The sequence below is a fragment of the Narcine bancroftii genome, chromosome 4 (assembly GCF_036971445.1).
Source record: "Narcine bancroftii isolate sNarBan1 chromosome 4, sNarBan1.hap1, whole genome shotgun sequence".
Taxonomy (NCBI): Eukaryota; Metazoa; Chordata; class Chondrichthyes; order Torpediniformes; family Narcinidae; genus Narcine; species Narcine bancroftii.
Window position 1 is genome coordinate 229696128 of NC_091472.1, and position 18377 is coordinate 229714504.

At 43.1% G+C, this 18377-nt stretch overlaps 1 protein-coding gene across 2 annotated transcripts in view; it reads left to right on the top strand.

Annotated features, from left to right (window-relative positions):
• Positions 1 to 18377, top strand: part of nme9 (NME/NM23 family member 9) — a 78673-nt gene that overhangs the window by 37282 nt on the left and 23014 nt on the right. For both annotated transcript variants that reach the window (XM_069934265.1, XM_069934266.1), the window contains exons 6-12: positions 1824 to 1940; positions 3115 to 3190; positions 6622 to 6704; positions 11712 to 11804; positions 13236 to 13390; positions 16820 to 17019; positions 17980 to 18124. In XM_069934265.1, coding sequence (XP_069790366.1) covers positions 1824 to 1940; positions 3115 to 3190; positions 6622 to 6704; positions 11712 to 11804; positions 13236 to 13390; positions 16820 to 17019; positions 17980 to 18124 — 869 coding nt within the window. The remainder of the gene's footprint in view (positions 1 to 1823; positions 1941 to 3114; positions 3191 to 6621; positions 6705 to 11711; positions 11805 to 13235; positions 13391 to 16819; positions 17020 to 17979; positions 18125 to 18377) is intronic.

Sequence of the window (18377 nt, forward strand, 5' to 3'; positions counted from 1 at the left end):
CTCAGCCCCAGGCCAAGACTTACCCTTCTCCATAATTAACTTGAAACTAATGACATTATGATCACTGGATCCAAAATGTACTTCTGTCACCTGTCCTGTCTTGTTCCCTAATAAGAGATCCAGTATTGTACTCTCTCTAGTTGGTGCCTCTATATATTAATTTAAAAGACTTTCCTCAACAATTTGACAAACTCCAAACCATCCAACCCTCTTACAGTTTGGGAGTCCCAGTCAATATGTGGAAAGTTAAAATCCACTATCTCAACCTCCAATTTCCGATGACTATTGGCAGTCTATTATAAAACCCCATGAGTATGGTCTTACCTTTCGCATTTCTCAGCTCCACCAGAAAGCAGTAGAAGAGCTCTCTGGTCTGTCCTGCCTGAGCACAGCTGTGATATTTTCCCTGATGAGCAATGCCCCTCCTTTCACCTTTCATCCCACTCGTTCTATTGTGTCTAAAGCAATGGAAGCCCAGAACATTGAGCTGCCAGTCCTATCCCTCCTGCAACCAAGTTTCACTAATGGCCACAATGTTATAATTCCACATGCCATTCCACACTTGAAGCTCGTCTGCCTTTCCTACAATACTCCTTGCATTGAAATGGATGCACCTGAGAAGATTTCCACCATGTACAACCTGTTGACTGATAACATTACATGCAATTTTCACATCATCTTTTCCCTCCTCAACTTCTCCATTTGCTCTGATGCTCTGGTTCACATCCCCCTACAAAACCTCCCCGGAGTAGCACTAGCAAACTTACCGCAAGGATATTAGTCCCCTTCCAGTACAGTTGCAAACTATCCCATCGGAACACATCCCGCCTTCCCTGGAAGAGAGCCCAATGATCCATAAATCTGAAGCCCTTGCACTATTTCTTTAGTTATGAGTTAAGCTGCATTATCCTCACATTTCTAACCTCACTAGCAATTCTGAGATCACAACCCTGGAGGTCCTGACCTTCAACCAAACTCCCTGAACTTCCCTTGCATGACCTCCTCACCCTTCCTACTCATGACATAGGTCCCTATGTAGACCATAACATCTGACTCCTCTCTTCTGAGAAAGCCACGAACACGATCTGAGATAGCTCAGACCCTGACACTAGGGAGGCAACATACCAGTTGGGATACTCAATCTCTTCCACAGAACCTCTTATCTGTTCCCCAACCTATGGAATCCCCTGTCACAGCTAGTCACTTCTCCTCCTTTCCCTTCTTACCCACAGGACCATACTCCATGCCAGAGACCTGATCGCTGTGGCTTGTCCCTAGTTGGTCGCCCCACCAATAGTATCCAAAATGGTATGCTTGTTACTGAGGGGAACGACCAATGCCTGTCTGTTCCCTTTCCCTCTCCTGACTGACAATCCATCTACCCTCACCCTACCTCCTAAGTGTAGCATGGGAGGAAATAGAGGACCCAGGGAAAATCCATGCAGGACACAGGGAGAATGAACAAGCCCCTTACATACAGCGCCAGATTTGGAATCTGGTCGCTGGCACTATAACAGTGTTATGGTAACCATGGTGTCCTAAGTACAAAGTATAAGTAAAGTTTTATAAGTAAAGTTTTAGAAATGGATCCGGTGGGACAGGAGGATACTCCAGTGGAATACAAATGTCAGCACAGGCTGGTTGGGCTGAGTCGCCCTCACTGACATTGTTGAGCCACAAGCAAATAATCTTATTTGGTTACATTGGCAGCTGAAACAACCCCAGGATATGTTTGGGCCTTGGACTTACACATGGAAGGTTTCTTGTGAAGCTGATGGAGCTTGTGTTTCAGTCTCAATCTGTTGGCCGTTCTGTGCTTGCAGGGAGGTCAGCTCGTTGCGGTGGTGAGGGGAGCGAATGCGCCATTGCTGCAGCGAACTATTGTCGAACTCTTAGCTGCAGAAAAGAAGGTGCTCAAAGAGGGAGCTGAACGCAAAGTGGTGAGACCAGTACTGGCACTAAAAGTCCTGAATCAAAGCAAATACCTTCAATAAAATTAAAAATGTTATTCTTCAATTTCTGACAACTTCAAGTCCTTGAAAATTTTCCCAAACTGCTTTGTAATCAACATCAATACCTTTAAGTTGCTGAACATTGAGCAGGCCCTTTGGCCCAGGTGTTTGTGTTGAACGTGAAACACTGCCCCTTGCATCTGATCTGTATCCCTCCATTCCCTGCCCTTTCAGCTCTCTGTCTTGAAGCCCTCTTAACATCACCATCAAATATGCTTCCACCATTACCCTGGGCTGCCCGTTCGAGGTAGGTATAAAAAAACCTGCTCCACATGCCTCCTCTAAACTCCACACCTTCCTCATTTTAAATGTATGTCTTCCAGTATGTGATATTTTTACCCTGGGGAAATGATTCTGACTACCAACGCTATCAACACCTCTCGCAATGTTCCAAACTTCCAACAAGTCACCCCACAGCCTCCCCCTCTCCTGAGAAAACAACCCAAGTTTGACCTTGAAGGATTAATCCTGTTTAAATTGTATTAGTTGGGAAATCATGGTACACCTTTTGTCATTCATCCCTCTGCAGAGTTTTTCAGCAATCAGGGGTTTTGATTCATGTTCTCTGGTTATAAAGCTCTTACCAGCCTGTCTATCTGGATCTCAAGTCACGTAAAGTTTATTGTCATCTGTGTGCACAAGTACAACCCAATGAAACAGTGTTCTCCGGTCCTCAGTGCAAAACACGCAGACACGTAGCCAGACATGACACAGATACAGACAAACAATGCATATGCAGAATAAGTATTCGTATATACAAATAAATAAATAAATATTGCTTTGTAAACGTGAGAGTCTCGGATGGCTAGTGTGAGCAGTTCCTTTGGTCATTCAGCATTCTCATTGTGGGACAAAGCTGCTTCTCAGCCTGGCGGTGCTGGCTCTGATACTCCTGCATCTCTTTCCCAGCTGAAAGATGCTGAGTGAGGGGTGGAAGGGATCCTCAATGATTTTGTGTGCCCTTTTCAGACAATGATTCCAGTGGGGTGGGGTTGAATTTATACAGCTCAATGGTACCCCCCAGGTTTCATCCGGTCATAAAACCTTTTGAACTGCTTTAACAAGGGAAACCACCAAAACCATTGTTTTCTCTTGGATTTAGATCAAAGATGAAGTCCTAGTGGAAGAAATAAAAGAGAAAGTGATGGAGAAGCAAGTTAACGAAGAGGAAGATCTTGGTAAGCAATTACATCCTGAGCAAACAAACACCAGAAAGGTGACCCAAGTTGTCTCATTGATAGGGTGGAAAAACACTCATCAGCTTAGGTCGTTATAGTGACCAAGGAAAGTGGGGAATCTCAAGGGTATGGAATGGGCAAAAACATTTTAATTCTTCACGTTGCGGAAGCAGCTGCTTGAAGAATCCAGAGACTTTTTTTTCCTGATCAGTAAAACTCCTGGTATCCCACACCTATGTGGATTGGTAGATGCCGGATAAGTGAGTTTTCTAGTTGCTTTAGATTCACTCTTACAATCCTAATGAATACAGCTGTATTAAGAATAAACAGTTTAAAAGACAAATACACTATACTGTATTTACACTGAATAAACTTCACTTGCATGAATATATAAACCTTAAAGCCTTTTACTTTATTTGTAGTCGCATTCTTTCTCTGCAAATTCCTCCCCCTCCACAGATCCGCCCGAAAGACAAACAATAACATCATAATTAACCTCCACTACCCCAAGTTTGTAGATAAAACCTTACTAATATACAAATAATATACAATAAAAACAAAAGCTCTTAGTAAGCAAGGACGAGGAGACACTTAAAGAGAGTGACCCTTGTGATAAGCAACATCAACCAGCTTCTTCATCCTAGGTGATGCCACTTTATTTAAACACAAGTTTTTACAAACTTTATTCAAACAGCAGCTACGAGCAAAGCATGACCAAGGCACTCCACTGGCTGAATGTTTGCTCCCATCTTCACCAAACTTTATGTGTTACTTCAGAGATCATTTACAAATTTAAATTTTAATTTAAATTTTTTATTTATTTTATTTTTATTTATTTATTCTCCTTGTTTTTTAAAAAAAACTGTTGCTTGAGGTTGCCAGTCGCTTGAATTCCAGATAACGGGATTTTTACTATACTGCAGTTTCCTCCTGCATTTCCACCCTCTCCCCTCCCTGAACTGGTGTCACAGCTCAGTACTGGACACTAAAACTCAGTCTCAATATGCAGCACACAAATGTGCTGGAGAAATCCAGCATGTCACGCATCATCCATAGGAAGTAAAGGGTGACCAATGTTTCAGGCCTGGGCTCTTGGACAGGAATAAGTAAAAAACAGACAGATGCCTGAATAAAAGGCGGTGGTAAGGGGTAGGAGGAGAGAAGGGAAGGGGGGAGGGCACAGGCTAACAGGCAAGAGGGAAGGGGGATACAATTAGCAGTGAGGTAATGACCAGATAATTTCATCTTGGTGATGTTGGCCAGGACGTCATTGGTTCTTTGAGGAATCATGCCCTGGGAGTGCGTCTGCCCTTTTGGAAGGGTGGACTAGGTAGGTACTTGTTTAGTGAATCATTCCAAAGGTGAATGCAGTACCTCTCCCTGAAGATTGAAGTCTCTCAAGCTTGGACCATGGTCTTGTGAGTGTTACCATATATTCTGGTGTATAGGTTGAGTTGTGAAACGCTAAAATATTTCTTAAAAAGCGGGGGGGAGGGATTGACTTGTACACCGGATATACTTTTGAGACCTTAAATTCACCAAATAAAACCAGATTGATGTCAATTCAGCGTATAAGTCGATGCTGGAAGCACCACCCCACCACTGGCAACGCTGCTCCCTGACAGCTATCCACCACTGGGGGCCGCCATAACCACTTCTGCCTGGGACCCTGAGGCTGCCGCTCCTGTCTGGTAGGCTGAGGATCCTGCTCCCACTGGGAGCATGATGTCAGCGCTCTGGCACCGTTGGGCGTCACTGCTGCTGCCTTGGTAGGCAGATGTTTCTGCTACCACCGGGAACATGATGTCGCTGTTCTAGTTCCATGGGCTGTCACTGCTCCTGTCTGGTAGGCCGAGGTCTTTTTTTTTACGTACTTAATTTACAGCTATGTTACTTGCGATTGGAGTGTTTTTAAAAGTTTTGGGTTGTTCCTGGGAGGCCCAGGCAGCCTGAAAAATGGGGGTCGACTTGTATGCTGGATATACAATAAAACCTTTAAAATTAGGCTGAAAATGGGGGTCAACTTATATGCCGGCCGACTTGTACACCGAAATATATGGTAATTGTGATTGGTGCCACCTGAGTCAAGGCTCACTTGTTGGAGACAAGGAACGTAATTGTGGGAAAATGAGAAAAAGAGTATATATTTAAAACACTAATATGCTGGAGAAACTCAGCAGGTCATGCAGTATCCACAGAAGTAAAATGTAACTGATGTTTTGGGCCTCAGCCAGAATATGTTGAAGTTTCAATGGGGTAGTCAGTACATTACCCTATAGTGGATGGGAGTGACACCTACAGAAAGATCATCCCAGATGCTTGGAATCCTGATGTGCTCAATCATTTCAAAGATCTGATGTTAGTTTGATGTTTCACAGGTGTTACGAGCCAAGATGACCCATAAACCCAGCAGCAATAGATATTCACCAAGACAAGTTGTTACTTAAACAAAAGTTGCTTTTAATTATCTTTGAACATGAAAACAGAATCACAGTTTAACTTATCACTATTGACTTACTTAACTTAATCCCCTTCTAATTCTAAGCGCACATGTATGTAATGCATATGTAAGTTCAGAAAAGTTCTTTGGTTCACAGTTCAATCTCAATTCTCATTAATCCAAGTTCACTGGTTGCAGACAATTCTTATACTGTGCACAGAATTTAACATTTATAAAGTTCACCAGGCTTTGGTGCTTGAAAGGTCAATGGTTACCACTCAGGAAGGTTCATGTCAGTTTTCAGAGAGAGATTTGTTATTCCAGGACATCCACAACTGATACCTTTTCAATTAGCCACTCCAGTGTCTTGCTGATGAAATTTTCCCCCTTCAGTGTTCTCCAGATGATAACCTCTCTCAGGTCACTACAGAGTTCCTTTTTGTTTCCCTTATTTCAAGTGAAACATTAGACAGCCAGTTCTCTCCTCTTGCATGAACCACAAGGGCTTTGACCAGGCCATCATCCAAATGGGGCTTTCCACAAGCTTGCCAGCTTGTCCTGTTCCAGTCCCAGCTGCTTCTGCTGACTGTAACACTGTAGAAGAAGTCTCTTTCTCTCTCTTAGAGAGAAAACCTGTTTGAATCTCTCTGCTTACAAAACCACATGACCCTCTTAGAACAGCAAGTTCTCTTCCAGACAATCTGTGGCTCCAGCAAGATCTTTCATCTATTGCCTTTTGTAACAACAATCCATTAGTGAAGTCTGTTGAGCACTCTTCAAAGCTCTTGCAAAACCTGTGGAGCCGATATGTCTAGAATGGGGCAGTGCTCCAGTATTTCAAATAAGATCTGTTTTAAAATGTTTGTACGTAACCTACTCTTAACAAACCTTTTCCAATTTATCTCCCAAAAACATATCTCTATTCTCTGCCACACAGGGAAAAGGAGTTCTTTGTGTGTGTGTCACAAATTCTTGTTTTTATTTGATGCAGGTCCTGCCAGCAAAGCATTCACTGTGGCGATCATCAAACCCGATGCTGTGGCTCAAGGGAAAGCAGATGAAATAATAATGAAGGTGAGAAGCTGAACAAAGTGAGAAGCTGATCAGAGTTCAACCTTATTAAAGGACATTTAATGCCAATCAAATATCTACAAGTTAGCAAAAATTCTGGAGAAACTCAACAGTTTCCCTTGGAGGCAAAGATATATAACCAACATTTCAGGCCTCAGTCCTTTGTCAAGGAATGAGGAAAAATCTGGCAGAAGCCTGAATAAAAAGGTTGGGGGAAAAGAGGGAAGAAGGAGCAGTGGGAGGAGTGCAGGCCAACAGCCAAGAGGATAGGTGGTCACATTCAAGAGCAGGAGAGAAAAGCTGAATTGATCAGGGGAGGAGTTAGCTGTGAATGCAGAGCTGGAAGAAAGGAGACAGAGGGGATGGGGAAAGATAAAAGTGCAAGGAGTGGGGAGCTGGTGAAAAGGAGATGAGGGGTCGCGGGGGGGGGGGGGGCGAATGGAAACCGGAGAAGTCGATGTTAATGCCATCTTGTTGGAGGCTGTCCAGGCAGAATATGCATAATGTCTGTTTGGCAGTGAATGAGATCATTGTCAGACATGTTGGCATGGGAATGGGACGGGAAATTGAAATGTGTTGCCACTGGGAGATCCCCACTATTACAGCTGACAGAGTGAAGGTGCTCAGTGATGCGTTCTCCCAGTCTGTGTCCAGTCTCTCCGATGCAGAGGAGACCACAATTGAAGCACTGGATGCAGTAGATGACCTCTGCAAATTCATGTGAAGTGTTTCTTCACTTGGAATGACTACTTGGGGCCCCCATTAGGGGTGAGGGAGGAGGTGTGGGACACAACCTTCCCCTGTAGAAACCATGCTACCTATCCCCAATCAGATTATGCCTCTCTAAATGCTAGTAAATTCTGCCTCTCAGGATCTTCTCCAACAGCTTACCACTGAAGTAAAATGCAGGTCAATAATTTCCTGGGTTATCTTCAATCCCTTTCTTGAATAGGGCAATAACATTTGCAGCCCTCCAGTCCTCCGATACTTCTCCTATCCCCAGAGATAAGCCAATGACTCAGCAATCTCTTCCCTCGCTTCCCACATTGTCCCTGGTTAAATCTCATGCAATCCCAGTAACTCATCTAACTTCATGCTTTTCAGAAGCTCCAGCATTTCCACTTTCTTAATGTCAACACGCTCAAGCTTCAAGTCATCTCATTTGCCAAGGTCCTTTTCTGTGGTGAACACTGAAGAACAGTATTCATTAAAAACCTCCACTACCTCCTCAGACTCCATGCACACATTTCCACTATCACCCCTGATGGTTCCTATCCTCACATAACTCTTGTTCTTCACATACTTGTAGAATACCTTGGGATTTTCTTTAACCCTGCTCGCCAAGGCCTTCTCATGGCCCCTTCTAGTTTTCCTAAGTCTTATGGTGGGTCCTTTCCTGGCAATCTTGTAATTTTGTGGAGCTCTATCATTTTCTATCTTCTTAAATCTCACTCAAGCTTTTCTTCTTAACTAGTTTTTCTAGTTCCCTTGTTCTATCACCTTACCACCCTTTTCCTCCCTCAATGGAATATACTCATGCAGAGTGCCATACCTCAATATTTGCCTCACTTCTGCTGTACATTTCCCTGAGTACAAAAGCTCCCAAGCTTCTGCTTAATAGCATCATATTTTTGCCTTCCCCAATTTAATGTTTTCCTAAATTGTGTATTCCTATCCTTCTTCAGTGCTCTGTTAAAATAAAAAGAGTTGGATTACTTCCTCTGAGATCTGACACTTGACCTGGTTCATTTCCCAATACCAGGTCAAGTATAACTCTCCTCTATTTGGCCTATTGACATATTGTGTCAGGAAATCTTTCTTAAAAAAACCGACGGCTCTGCCAGAGCTGCTGTAATGGCAGCGCTACCTCTTGTGCGGAGTCAGAGAGAACTCCGCAAAGTCCTACCACCTGTTGTATTGAAACTGCTGCTTCCCATTGCAAAGAACACAGCACACAGAACTGGTACAGTTAACTCTTTATTGGGCACCAAGTTAACCTGAGAGAACCCTTACTGCTTTCAGCCTTGCAAGCAGACTCCAGAGGTCTCTGCCCGACAAAGAGATGAATCAACTTTTATACACTCGAGTCAACAATTTGAACTAAAAGATTACATCACTATTCTACATATAAGGTAAATTACCATTATATACAAGGTAAATCACACCCCTTGTAGCCCCCTCCCCTATATCCCTGTACCAAGGTTAAATAATAAGAACACTGGGTTGCATTTACTCCACGTTCAGCAAAAACACACATTCCTTATCTTTTTTTTAATTTTTTTTATTTTTCACACTATGAACCATACTGACCAAAATACACACAAACATTTCTCTCTTGAATATACACAGTGTCATTTTTTCCCCTTTCCCCCCTCCTCCCTTCCCTCCCTCCTTCACCCCCCCTCCCCACCCACTCAACGTTCAACATATATGATACATTAAACCCATTAAACAATGTCATCACACAATGAAAATAAACAAGAAATTTGTGTCATCTACTTTTACATACTGGGTCAGTTCATTTCGTCTTCTTCTCCTTCTGTCATTTTAGGTGGTGGAGGTCCGCGGTAGGACTTCTCTGTTGTGTTCCAAGTACGGTTCCTAAATTTGTTTGAATACTGTGATGTTATTTCTTAAATTATATGTTATTTTTTCCAATGGAATACATTTATTCATTTCTATGTACCATTGCTGTATTCTCAGGCTATCTTCTAATTTCCAGGTTGACATAATACATCATATTTGTCGTTCATTTGTTCAAAAGATAATAATTTACTTCCCGAAAAACAATTTTCTATTCTTTTGATCTCTTTTCTCTCCCATTCTCTAAAGGAAAGGTTATCTATTGTGAAAGGGATTAGTTGATTTTGCATCAATATTAAATTATCAACTACCAAAATTAATATTGACGCAAAATCAACGAATCCCTTTCACAATTCAAGAGTGTGCTGAGGACAAAAAGGGCTCCCGAAAAGGTTTGGGCACTGAAGGCATGTCGAAGGTTTGGTTCTGGAGCTCAGGTTGCCGATGGATTGAACAGGAGTTTTTGTGGCTGGAAGAGCGCTGGAGGTGAATCCACGGACACTCAGTATCTCTGAAAAAAAACACTCTTTTGCTTCTCTTTCTCGTACTGTAAGGGGTGCTGGGTGACACTAATGGCAATTCTTTGTCTGCCTTGCGGCAGGCAGAGGGCAATTTCATGTAATATTTTGTTCTGTACTGGGGACAGCCCCCAGGCCATCTGCAACCTGTTGCCTATTTTCAAATGGCCTGTTAGAACATAGATAAATTGCACTACATGTACATTGCACTTCTTAGTTTCAACACTAGATGTCACTGCTATTTTGAACAACGACCAAATAGTTTTAATGTATTCATTTAAATTTAAGAATAGCAGATGCAAAAATGCTGGCTGTAATATGTGAACACATCAATAAACTACTGTAATGTCAACCGTTAAACTGTTCAGTAGTGTTGTGGTAGGGTGTGCGCGAGCGCAACGAGAAGAACTGAGACAGCAAGCTGTGAGCTTGTTAATCACAATTAGTTTACTTTGAGTTTTGTGCTGCAGCCTTGGAGCCCGCCACTTGCGTCCCTGAACTCTCGTCATGCTGATGTAAGCATGTACGTGTACTTCTCGTCTGTACCAGAAGAGAAGGACTCGTTACGCCATCTATGCTGCGGCTGCCCTGGCTTATGTGCGCCGCCACGTGGTTATATATTTTGATAGAAAATGAATTTACGATGGCACAGGGATTTTGTGGTCTAAAAACACTGTTTTTCTTGCAGTGTAACTGGTTGAAAACTACCAGGTTTAATATTGTTTGGCCCATGGTCCACAACCAAAAAAGTTTGGCCATCCCTGTTTTGTACTATTACATGACAATAAAAGAATCTTGAGCACCTAACAAATTCTACCATCCAAACCCTTCACTCTGAGATAGTGCCAATCAATAAGAGGAAAGTTAAAATTTCAACCTTATTATTTTTAAACCTTTCCAGAATCTGCTTCCCTACCTGCTCCTTGATTTCTCTGTTAGTACTGGGGGTTGATAATATACACCAAGTTGGGTTTTTGCCCCTTCCTGTTCCTGACTTCCATCCACGCTGACTCTAAAGACAATTTCTCCACAACTTCCCCCTTTTCTGCAGCTGTGATAATATTCATAATCAGCAATGCCCTCACTCCCCACTTTTACCTCCCTCTCTTTTGAAACATCTAAAACCTAACAGGCTCAGTACTCATTCCTGCCCTTGAGAAAGCCAAGTCTCTGCACATTGGGTGTGAATGGCTCAGCTACTATTATTGATGCTCGTCACCCATTCCCAAACTTATGATTCAAGATTGAAGTAAAAGACAAAAATCTGCAGACACCGTGGTTGAAGTAAAAACACAACGCTGGAGAAACTCAGCAGGTCAAGCAGTGTCCTTTATATAGCAAAGGTAAAGATACATCATCGGTGTTTAGGGCTTGAGGCCTTCATCAAGGTATGGAAAAATGTTGGCAGGCATCCGAACAAAAGTGTAGGAGGGGAATGGTGGTCGCAAAGACACGAAGTGATAGGTGGAGCAGGGAGGGAGGGGACAGCTGCATAAAGTAGTCCACATGTGCAATATCCCAGTGGGTATGAACCAGGCATTGGAGGACATGGTCACACAGACAGACCATGCACAGACGTGTCAATTTTACTTATTAGGGACCTGCTTGTCTTCCTTACTGCCAATTCCCTATGGCCAAACATTCTCCATTGAGGCAGCATAGATCTGAGAAAACTACTGACCTCAGGATGGAATTTTGAAGATGACATTGAATAGGGAAAATACACAAGGCTCCTGTGAGTGAAAAATTGTCAAAATTGACATGCTACTTGGACACTGGCAATCTTTTAGTAGTCTTGGCAATTGGTTGATGTTGTTCAAGTTATTCAATAACATAATGTACTGATGATTCTGTGCTTCTATTCATTAAAATCATTAAAGCTCCACATAATATTTTGTGGTCTGCTTAGGTTCGGGAGGCAGGCTTTGAAATTATCTGTCAGGAGGAGCGGATATTAACAGAAGAAGAGGCAGGTGACCTCTACCAGCATAGGTCAGAAGAGGTGAGTGCACCAAGCTCCAGGTATCTGAGTGTTGTTCAATAGATATCAAAGGCCCATAACCCTGCCCTCATCCCATGTACCTTGATTGGGACGGCATGGTTAGCATAGCGATTAGCGCAATGCTGTTCTGAGTTTTAATCAGACACTGTCAGTAAGGAGTTTGTATGTTTTTCCCATGTCTGCGCGTGTTTCCTCTGGATTTTCTGGTTTCCTCCCACCCTTTAATAATGTATGGGGAGGTGTTGTATGTTTATTCAGAGGTCTGTTCCCGTGCCGTATGTCTATATATATTTAAAAAAAGCATCAATCTTTGTCTCTAATATACGCATGGCAAAGTCTCCATACTCCTCTTGGGTGCAATATTGCAATGATTCACTTTGGTCTTGCTGTAGAAATTTCTCATCTCCATCCCGAGAGACTGATTCTGAGACTCTGGCTTTTGATTTCTGGGTGGCACACCCAGAGAAGATATCACCTCTGCATCTACCCTCCCAGGACCTTTGAGATTCCTGTCAACTTTCCGACTGGATTCAGAAAACTAGAGTAAGATGTCACCCTAATCCTAAAGCTAGGTGGTGGAACTCGTCACTACTCTGCTAAGGAAGATAGTTGTCCATTCACTGTGAGTAGGTTGTCAACATGAATAGTGTGCCTCCTTGCCACTTGGAACAGAGATAAGGTTGAGCTCCAAGGAAAAAGTTCAGTGCATATGTACATTGTATAACGTACTGGAACATTACAGCACAGTACAGGTCCTTCAGTCCATGATGTTGTGACGTCCTGTATAAACCTACTCCACAACAATCTCAATTTTCTCTGCCTCACACCCATAACTCTATTTTTTCTTACATCCATGTGCCAATTTAAGAGTCTGTTGAATGGCTCTATTGTACCAGCCTCCACTACCAGCAGGCACCCATCACATTCGGTATAATAACTGACTCTGTTGTCTCCCCAAACCTTTCCTCCACTCACTTTAAAGAAATGTCCACTGGTATTTGCTTTTGTCGTCCCATGAAAAAGATGCTGGCTGTCCACCCTATCTAAGCCCCTCATTATTTTACATACCTCCATTAAGTCACCTCTCATCTGTCATCACTCCAAAGTGAAAAGCCTAAACTCAGTCATTCTTAGTCCATAAGACATGTTCTCCAGTCTCGCCAACATCCTGGTAAATCTCTTTGGCACCCTCTTCAAAACATCCACGTCCTTCCTGTAATGAAACGACCAGAACTGAATTCAATTTATTTGGCAAAAAACTCATTCTCATTATGATCAGCATTATAAGAAGCTTTGGGAGGTCATCAAGCCCATGCTGTACAGCAAACAGCCAACATAAATCTGAAGAAGAAGGAAGGATTGGTCTATAAAACATGAGAAAATAGAATGGTTGCAATTCTGAGAATGTGTTATTTGTTCTGCACATTACAGTCTCATTTTGAAGACTTAATTCGATTCATGTCGAGTGGTCCCTGCCATGTCCTGATCATGTCGAAGCCGGAAGGAGCAGATGACGTCATCCCGCTGTGGAGAGAATTTATTGGCCCAACTGATGTAGAACTTGCAAAACTAGAGAAACCGGAAAGGTACTGGAGGACAAGGGCATGTCCCAAACCTTGTCCTGCTGAAGCGTGAATGGGTCTGGTCAATTGTTGCAGCACCATGTGTGTGTTGAGTTAAACAGGAAAGTCTCCAAATGCTGGGGTTGCAGTGCAATACACAAAAATGCTGGAGAATTTTCAGAACAATATCTAATATTCTGCCTGGGCACTCTCCAACCAGACGGCATTAACTAACTTCTCCAGTTTCCATGAAACCCCTCCCTGAATCTCTCTCTTTACCAATCCCTCTGTCTCCTTTCCTTCAGCTATCCCTTCCCTTCCCTCTCCATTCAGAGAGATACACTCTCCTCCTTTCATTTCAAAGCTTTTTTTCTCTTCTCCCCCTCACCTGTATTCACCTATGACCTGTTAACCCTGTGCTCCTCTCCTTTCCACCCTCCTCTACTCTCCTCCCTCTCCCCTCGTATTTTATTCGGCTGCTTGCCTGCATTTTCCTCAAACCTTGATGAATAGCTCTGCCTGAAACATTTACTTTTAGTGTAACGACCTCGCCAGTGACCCGTGTTCATATCTGGAGGTATCTGTAAGGAGTATATACATTCTCTGTGTGTCTGCATAGGTTTCTTTCGAGGGCTCTGCTTTCCTCCCACCCTTCAAAATGTATGGGGTTGTAGGGTAATTGGTGTTTTTGGGTGGCACGGGCTGTATCTCTAAATTTAAAAATAAACTTTTCCTATGGATGTTGCGTGATATGCTGAACTCCTTCAGCACTTTTGAGTAATGCACCATGTGCTCATCCCTGGGAAACAAGTGTCACAGGGGCAACTGGCAAATATTGCCCATCCCTTGGTGTGTGTTGGTGACCCATCTCTTGAGCTGCTGCAGTCTTTATGGTGAGGACATAGTGTCACTGTCTGGGAGTTCCTGGAAGTAGACAGCAATGATGAAGGATCAGTGATATTTGTCCAGGGTGATGGTACTCCCATGCATTTCCTTCTTGGTGGCAAGTGTTGTAGGTTTGGAAGGTGGTTGATGAAAGAAACTGAGTTAGTTGCCGCTATGCATCTTGTGGGGGATGCACACTGTAGCCACGGTAGGGTAGGGGTCAATACTTATTGTGGCGGATCAAGAGAAGGAAGAGCTTTGCCCTACGCGTCTTAGACTCCTTCAGTGTGGTATGAACTGGACTTGTCCAGTGGAGCATTCATAGGAAATGGAAGCAGGAACAGGCCATTCCCACCCCACTTGGGCCCCACTTTCCTGGCCTCATCCATGGATATTGATTCCCTTAATATCACTCTCTGCAATGTATTCTGTCATGTCAGTTATGAAGTAGACAAAGACGATGCGGTCAAACAATATTCATGGCTTTTATTAGCAGAAACTTATGGTATAATAATGAAAGACAATGGGTGCATACACAGTTATACCCAAGGGGAGAGTCTTTAACGGTAGAGATAATGCACAGCCAATGTTAGTACAGCAAGGCTCGCCAGAGGGGAGACAGGCAGCTTAGCAGAGATTCACCACATATTCATCAACCAAGCTTCCAGAGTCTTCAGGTAGAGAATTACAATGGTTTATCATGCTCCTGCTCTAGAACTTTTCATCTCTGTCCTGAGGCCAATGCCTTATTCGGAGACTGTGACCCCTGTGTTTTAAGTACACCAGCAAGAAGTGTCAGTGCTATTTTCACCCAGTCATTCCTGTGAATATCTTGTATGTTTGGATGAGATTACCCCTCATACTTTTTAAATTAAATTTTTCTAATTTAAATTTAGATCTACAGCATGGTTACAGGCCATTTCAGCCCACGAGACTGTGCCATCTAATTTACACCCAATTAACCTACACCCCTGGTACATTTCGAACAGTCGGAGGAAATTGGAGGCCTCTGGAAAGACACAGGGAGAACGTACAAACTCCTTACAAACAGCGTGGGATTTGAACCCGGGTCCCGATCACTGGAGCTGTAAAGGTGTAGAGCTACACCAAGTGTGCCACCCCCAAACTCTGGAGGATCTGCTGAACTCCTGAACCACCCCAGGAATCAGTCAGGTGAACCTTAATCATATTCCCTTGATTGAAAAGATATCCTTCCTTGGGTCGAGAAACCAGAACTGTACATTTCAGATGCAACCTCACAGGGGTTTGGAGAGAAACATCTTCACTCTTGTACTCCATCCTTTTGCAATAAAGGCCAAAAAGACCATCTGTTTTCACTCTTGCTGGCTGGACCTGTATGAGTGCCCCCGAGACTTGCCAACAGTGAGAAGATGTCATAGTCGGTTGGTGATTTCCTCACCTCAGATTATCTGACTTGTGACCTTTTGTTGTAGTCACAAATATTTATCTCACCCATCCCTGCTTCATTGTGACCCCCAAGATGGGAGTTTGGGACAAGCTAACCATTTTTCTTTGGTGTTCAACCTTGTAACCATTGTTCTGCAGCCCATCTTCCTGGCTACAGCTCACACCCCTTGTGAACTATCAACATAATTTTTGATCAGGTTACTTCATTTCATAATAATTCAGTGTGGAGAGGTGTATAACTGGAGAGACAAGTTTTAAAAGAGAACACACTCTCAATTATCAATAAAAATATTCAAGGAAACAAGGCAATAATATACGAATCAAGGCAAATTCTTTCTTTTGAAAAGTAACAGTGAAGATACAGAAAGCTTTCCTGGGATGCTGACTGCTTTCTAATTCTTCATGTACTCATTACAAGAAAGATGTGCTGCAGATGCTTTGGAGAGGGTGCAGCATGTTGCCTGGATTGGAGAACGTCATATAGGTGGCATGGTTAGCATAGCAGTTCAAGCAACATCATTCCAGCACCAGTGACCCAGGTTCGAATCTGTAAGGAGTTTGTTCATGGGTCTTTGTGGATTTCATCCGGGAGCTCTAGTTTCCCCCCACCTTTTAAAATGTGCAGCAATTGCAGATTAATTGGGGTGTTTGGACAGCACGGGCTTGTGGGCCGAGAGGGCCTGTTATGATGCTGTATGTCAACATCTAAAAAGCAAGGTTGATGGATCTTTGGAGCAACAAAGAATGCGTGGAGATTGAATAGAGGTATTTAAGATTATGAAGGGCTTAGATAGTGTGGACAGCCAGATCTTTTTTCTTGGTGCGACAGTTGCAACCATCATAGAACATCTGTTTAAGGTGAGTGGTGGAAAATTTAGGGGAGACCTCAGAGTCAATTTTTTTTTACTCAGAGTGGTAGGTGCCTGGAATACTTTGCCGGGGGTTTTGGTGGAGCTGGTACAATAGGGACATTTAAAAGACTCCTAGACAGCCACATGGATGTAAGAAAAACATTGGGTTATGGGTGTGAGGTCAAGAAAAATTAGATTGTTGTGGAGTTGGTTTACAAAGGTTGGCACATCGTGGGCTGAAGGGCCTGTACAGTGCTGAAATGGTCTATGTTCTACATTTTATCCAAAGCCTCCGAGCTCTCTACGGTACTGAGAAGCTATTCAATGCAGTTCACGGATGCGACGACAAGGAGCAGGCTTCCAGGGAACTTGCCTTCTTCTTCCCAAACTTTGGAGCGAGCTCCAAGGCCCAGAAATATGATGAGCCAGGCCATCATGTTGAGAAAACCCTTGCTCTGATCAGGCCGGACATCCTCAAGGAGAAGAAGGGTGAGAACGATCTGCTTAGCACTGCACCACAGACACTTTAAATATGACCTTTTCCTCCAAGACTTACAAAGTGATGCATCTGATGAATGTTTCCAGTCTCTCCTTATAGCACAAATCCTTGGTCCTAGTAACATCCTTGGACAGCAATGAATCTGACGAAGAGAGGGACCAAAACACAGAATGTATTGAGAGTCCTAAAGGCATCACAGGAGTCCAATCACTCATTCTTGACAGCACTGTTAAACAAGAAAATCTGCAGATACTGGGGTCTAGTGCAATACACCAAAGTGCTGGAGAAATTCAACAGGTCAAATGGCACCCACAGGAAGTAAAAGGCCTGAAACATTGACTGCCTTCATATGGCTACTACGTGACCTGTTGAGTTTTTACAGCACTCTCGAGTACTTGATGCACCGTCAATAATTCCAAAAGACTGAAGTTGAACAAACTGACAGGCTTTTATTAGCTTTAGAACTAAAGCACATCCATGCTGCTTGGCTGTTCTGCATTGGGAAGGGGACTGTGGAACATTCTGGAGCCTGGGGGAGGAGCCACAGGTCAGTCAGCCAATGGGTGTGCCCAAGCAAATAAATATATGCATACAGAGGTTTACCACAGTACTCATTCTGGATAATTTTAGTCAAAAATCAATGATTTGCACTCCACAACCCTTGAGCCTTAATACCATTTGCAGGTTTTAATTGCAACTTTATATACTTTGGCCCTGAAGCAAGGTCTGGACCTGAATTGTTGGCCATTCCATTGCCTTCACAAATCCTGCCCAACCCACTGAGTTCCTCCAGCAGCTTATTTATTTTTGCTCCAGATTCCAGTAGCTGAAGTCTCTTATGTCACCATTTATTCTTTCTTTCTGAAACAAAGGACGTCTGACACTTTTGTCATTCTGCATGCTTTGCATCAACCTATCTTATGTTAATTTTTTTTACTCCTGGTGTGTAGATTCCATTCTGAAGAAAATAAGTGAGGCTGGTTTGATTATAGCCTTGCAGAAGGAGATCTTACTGACCGAACAACAAGTTCATGACTTTTACAGAGAGCACACAGAGGAAGATTATTTCCCAGCGTTACTTCAGAGCATGACCAGGTATACATATCATATTGTTCCTTTTATCATTGGTGATTTGGGGGCTGAAGCTATTGCAGGATGCTTTACATTGTCTCATAGGAATGCTGTTTATTGCAGTCACCCTTGTGTATATGTCTTGATAAAGGAACCCGATCCAAAATGTTGACTGATCAATTCTACCCAGGGATACTGACTGACCTGCTGAGCCTCTCCAACTTCTCACTGTTCACCCATGTGAGCAGCAATTTGGAATACAGGATGCTGGTAGTCG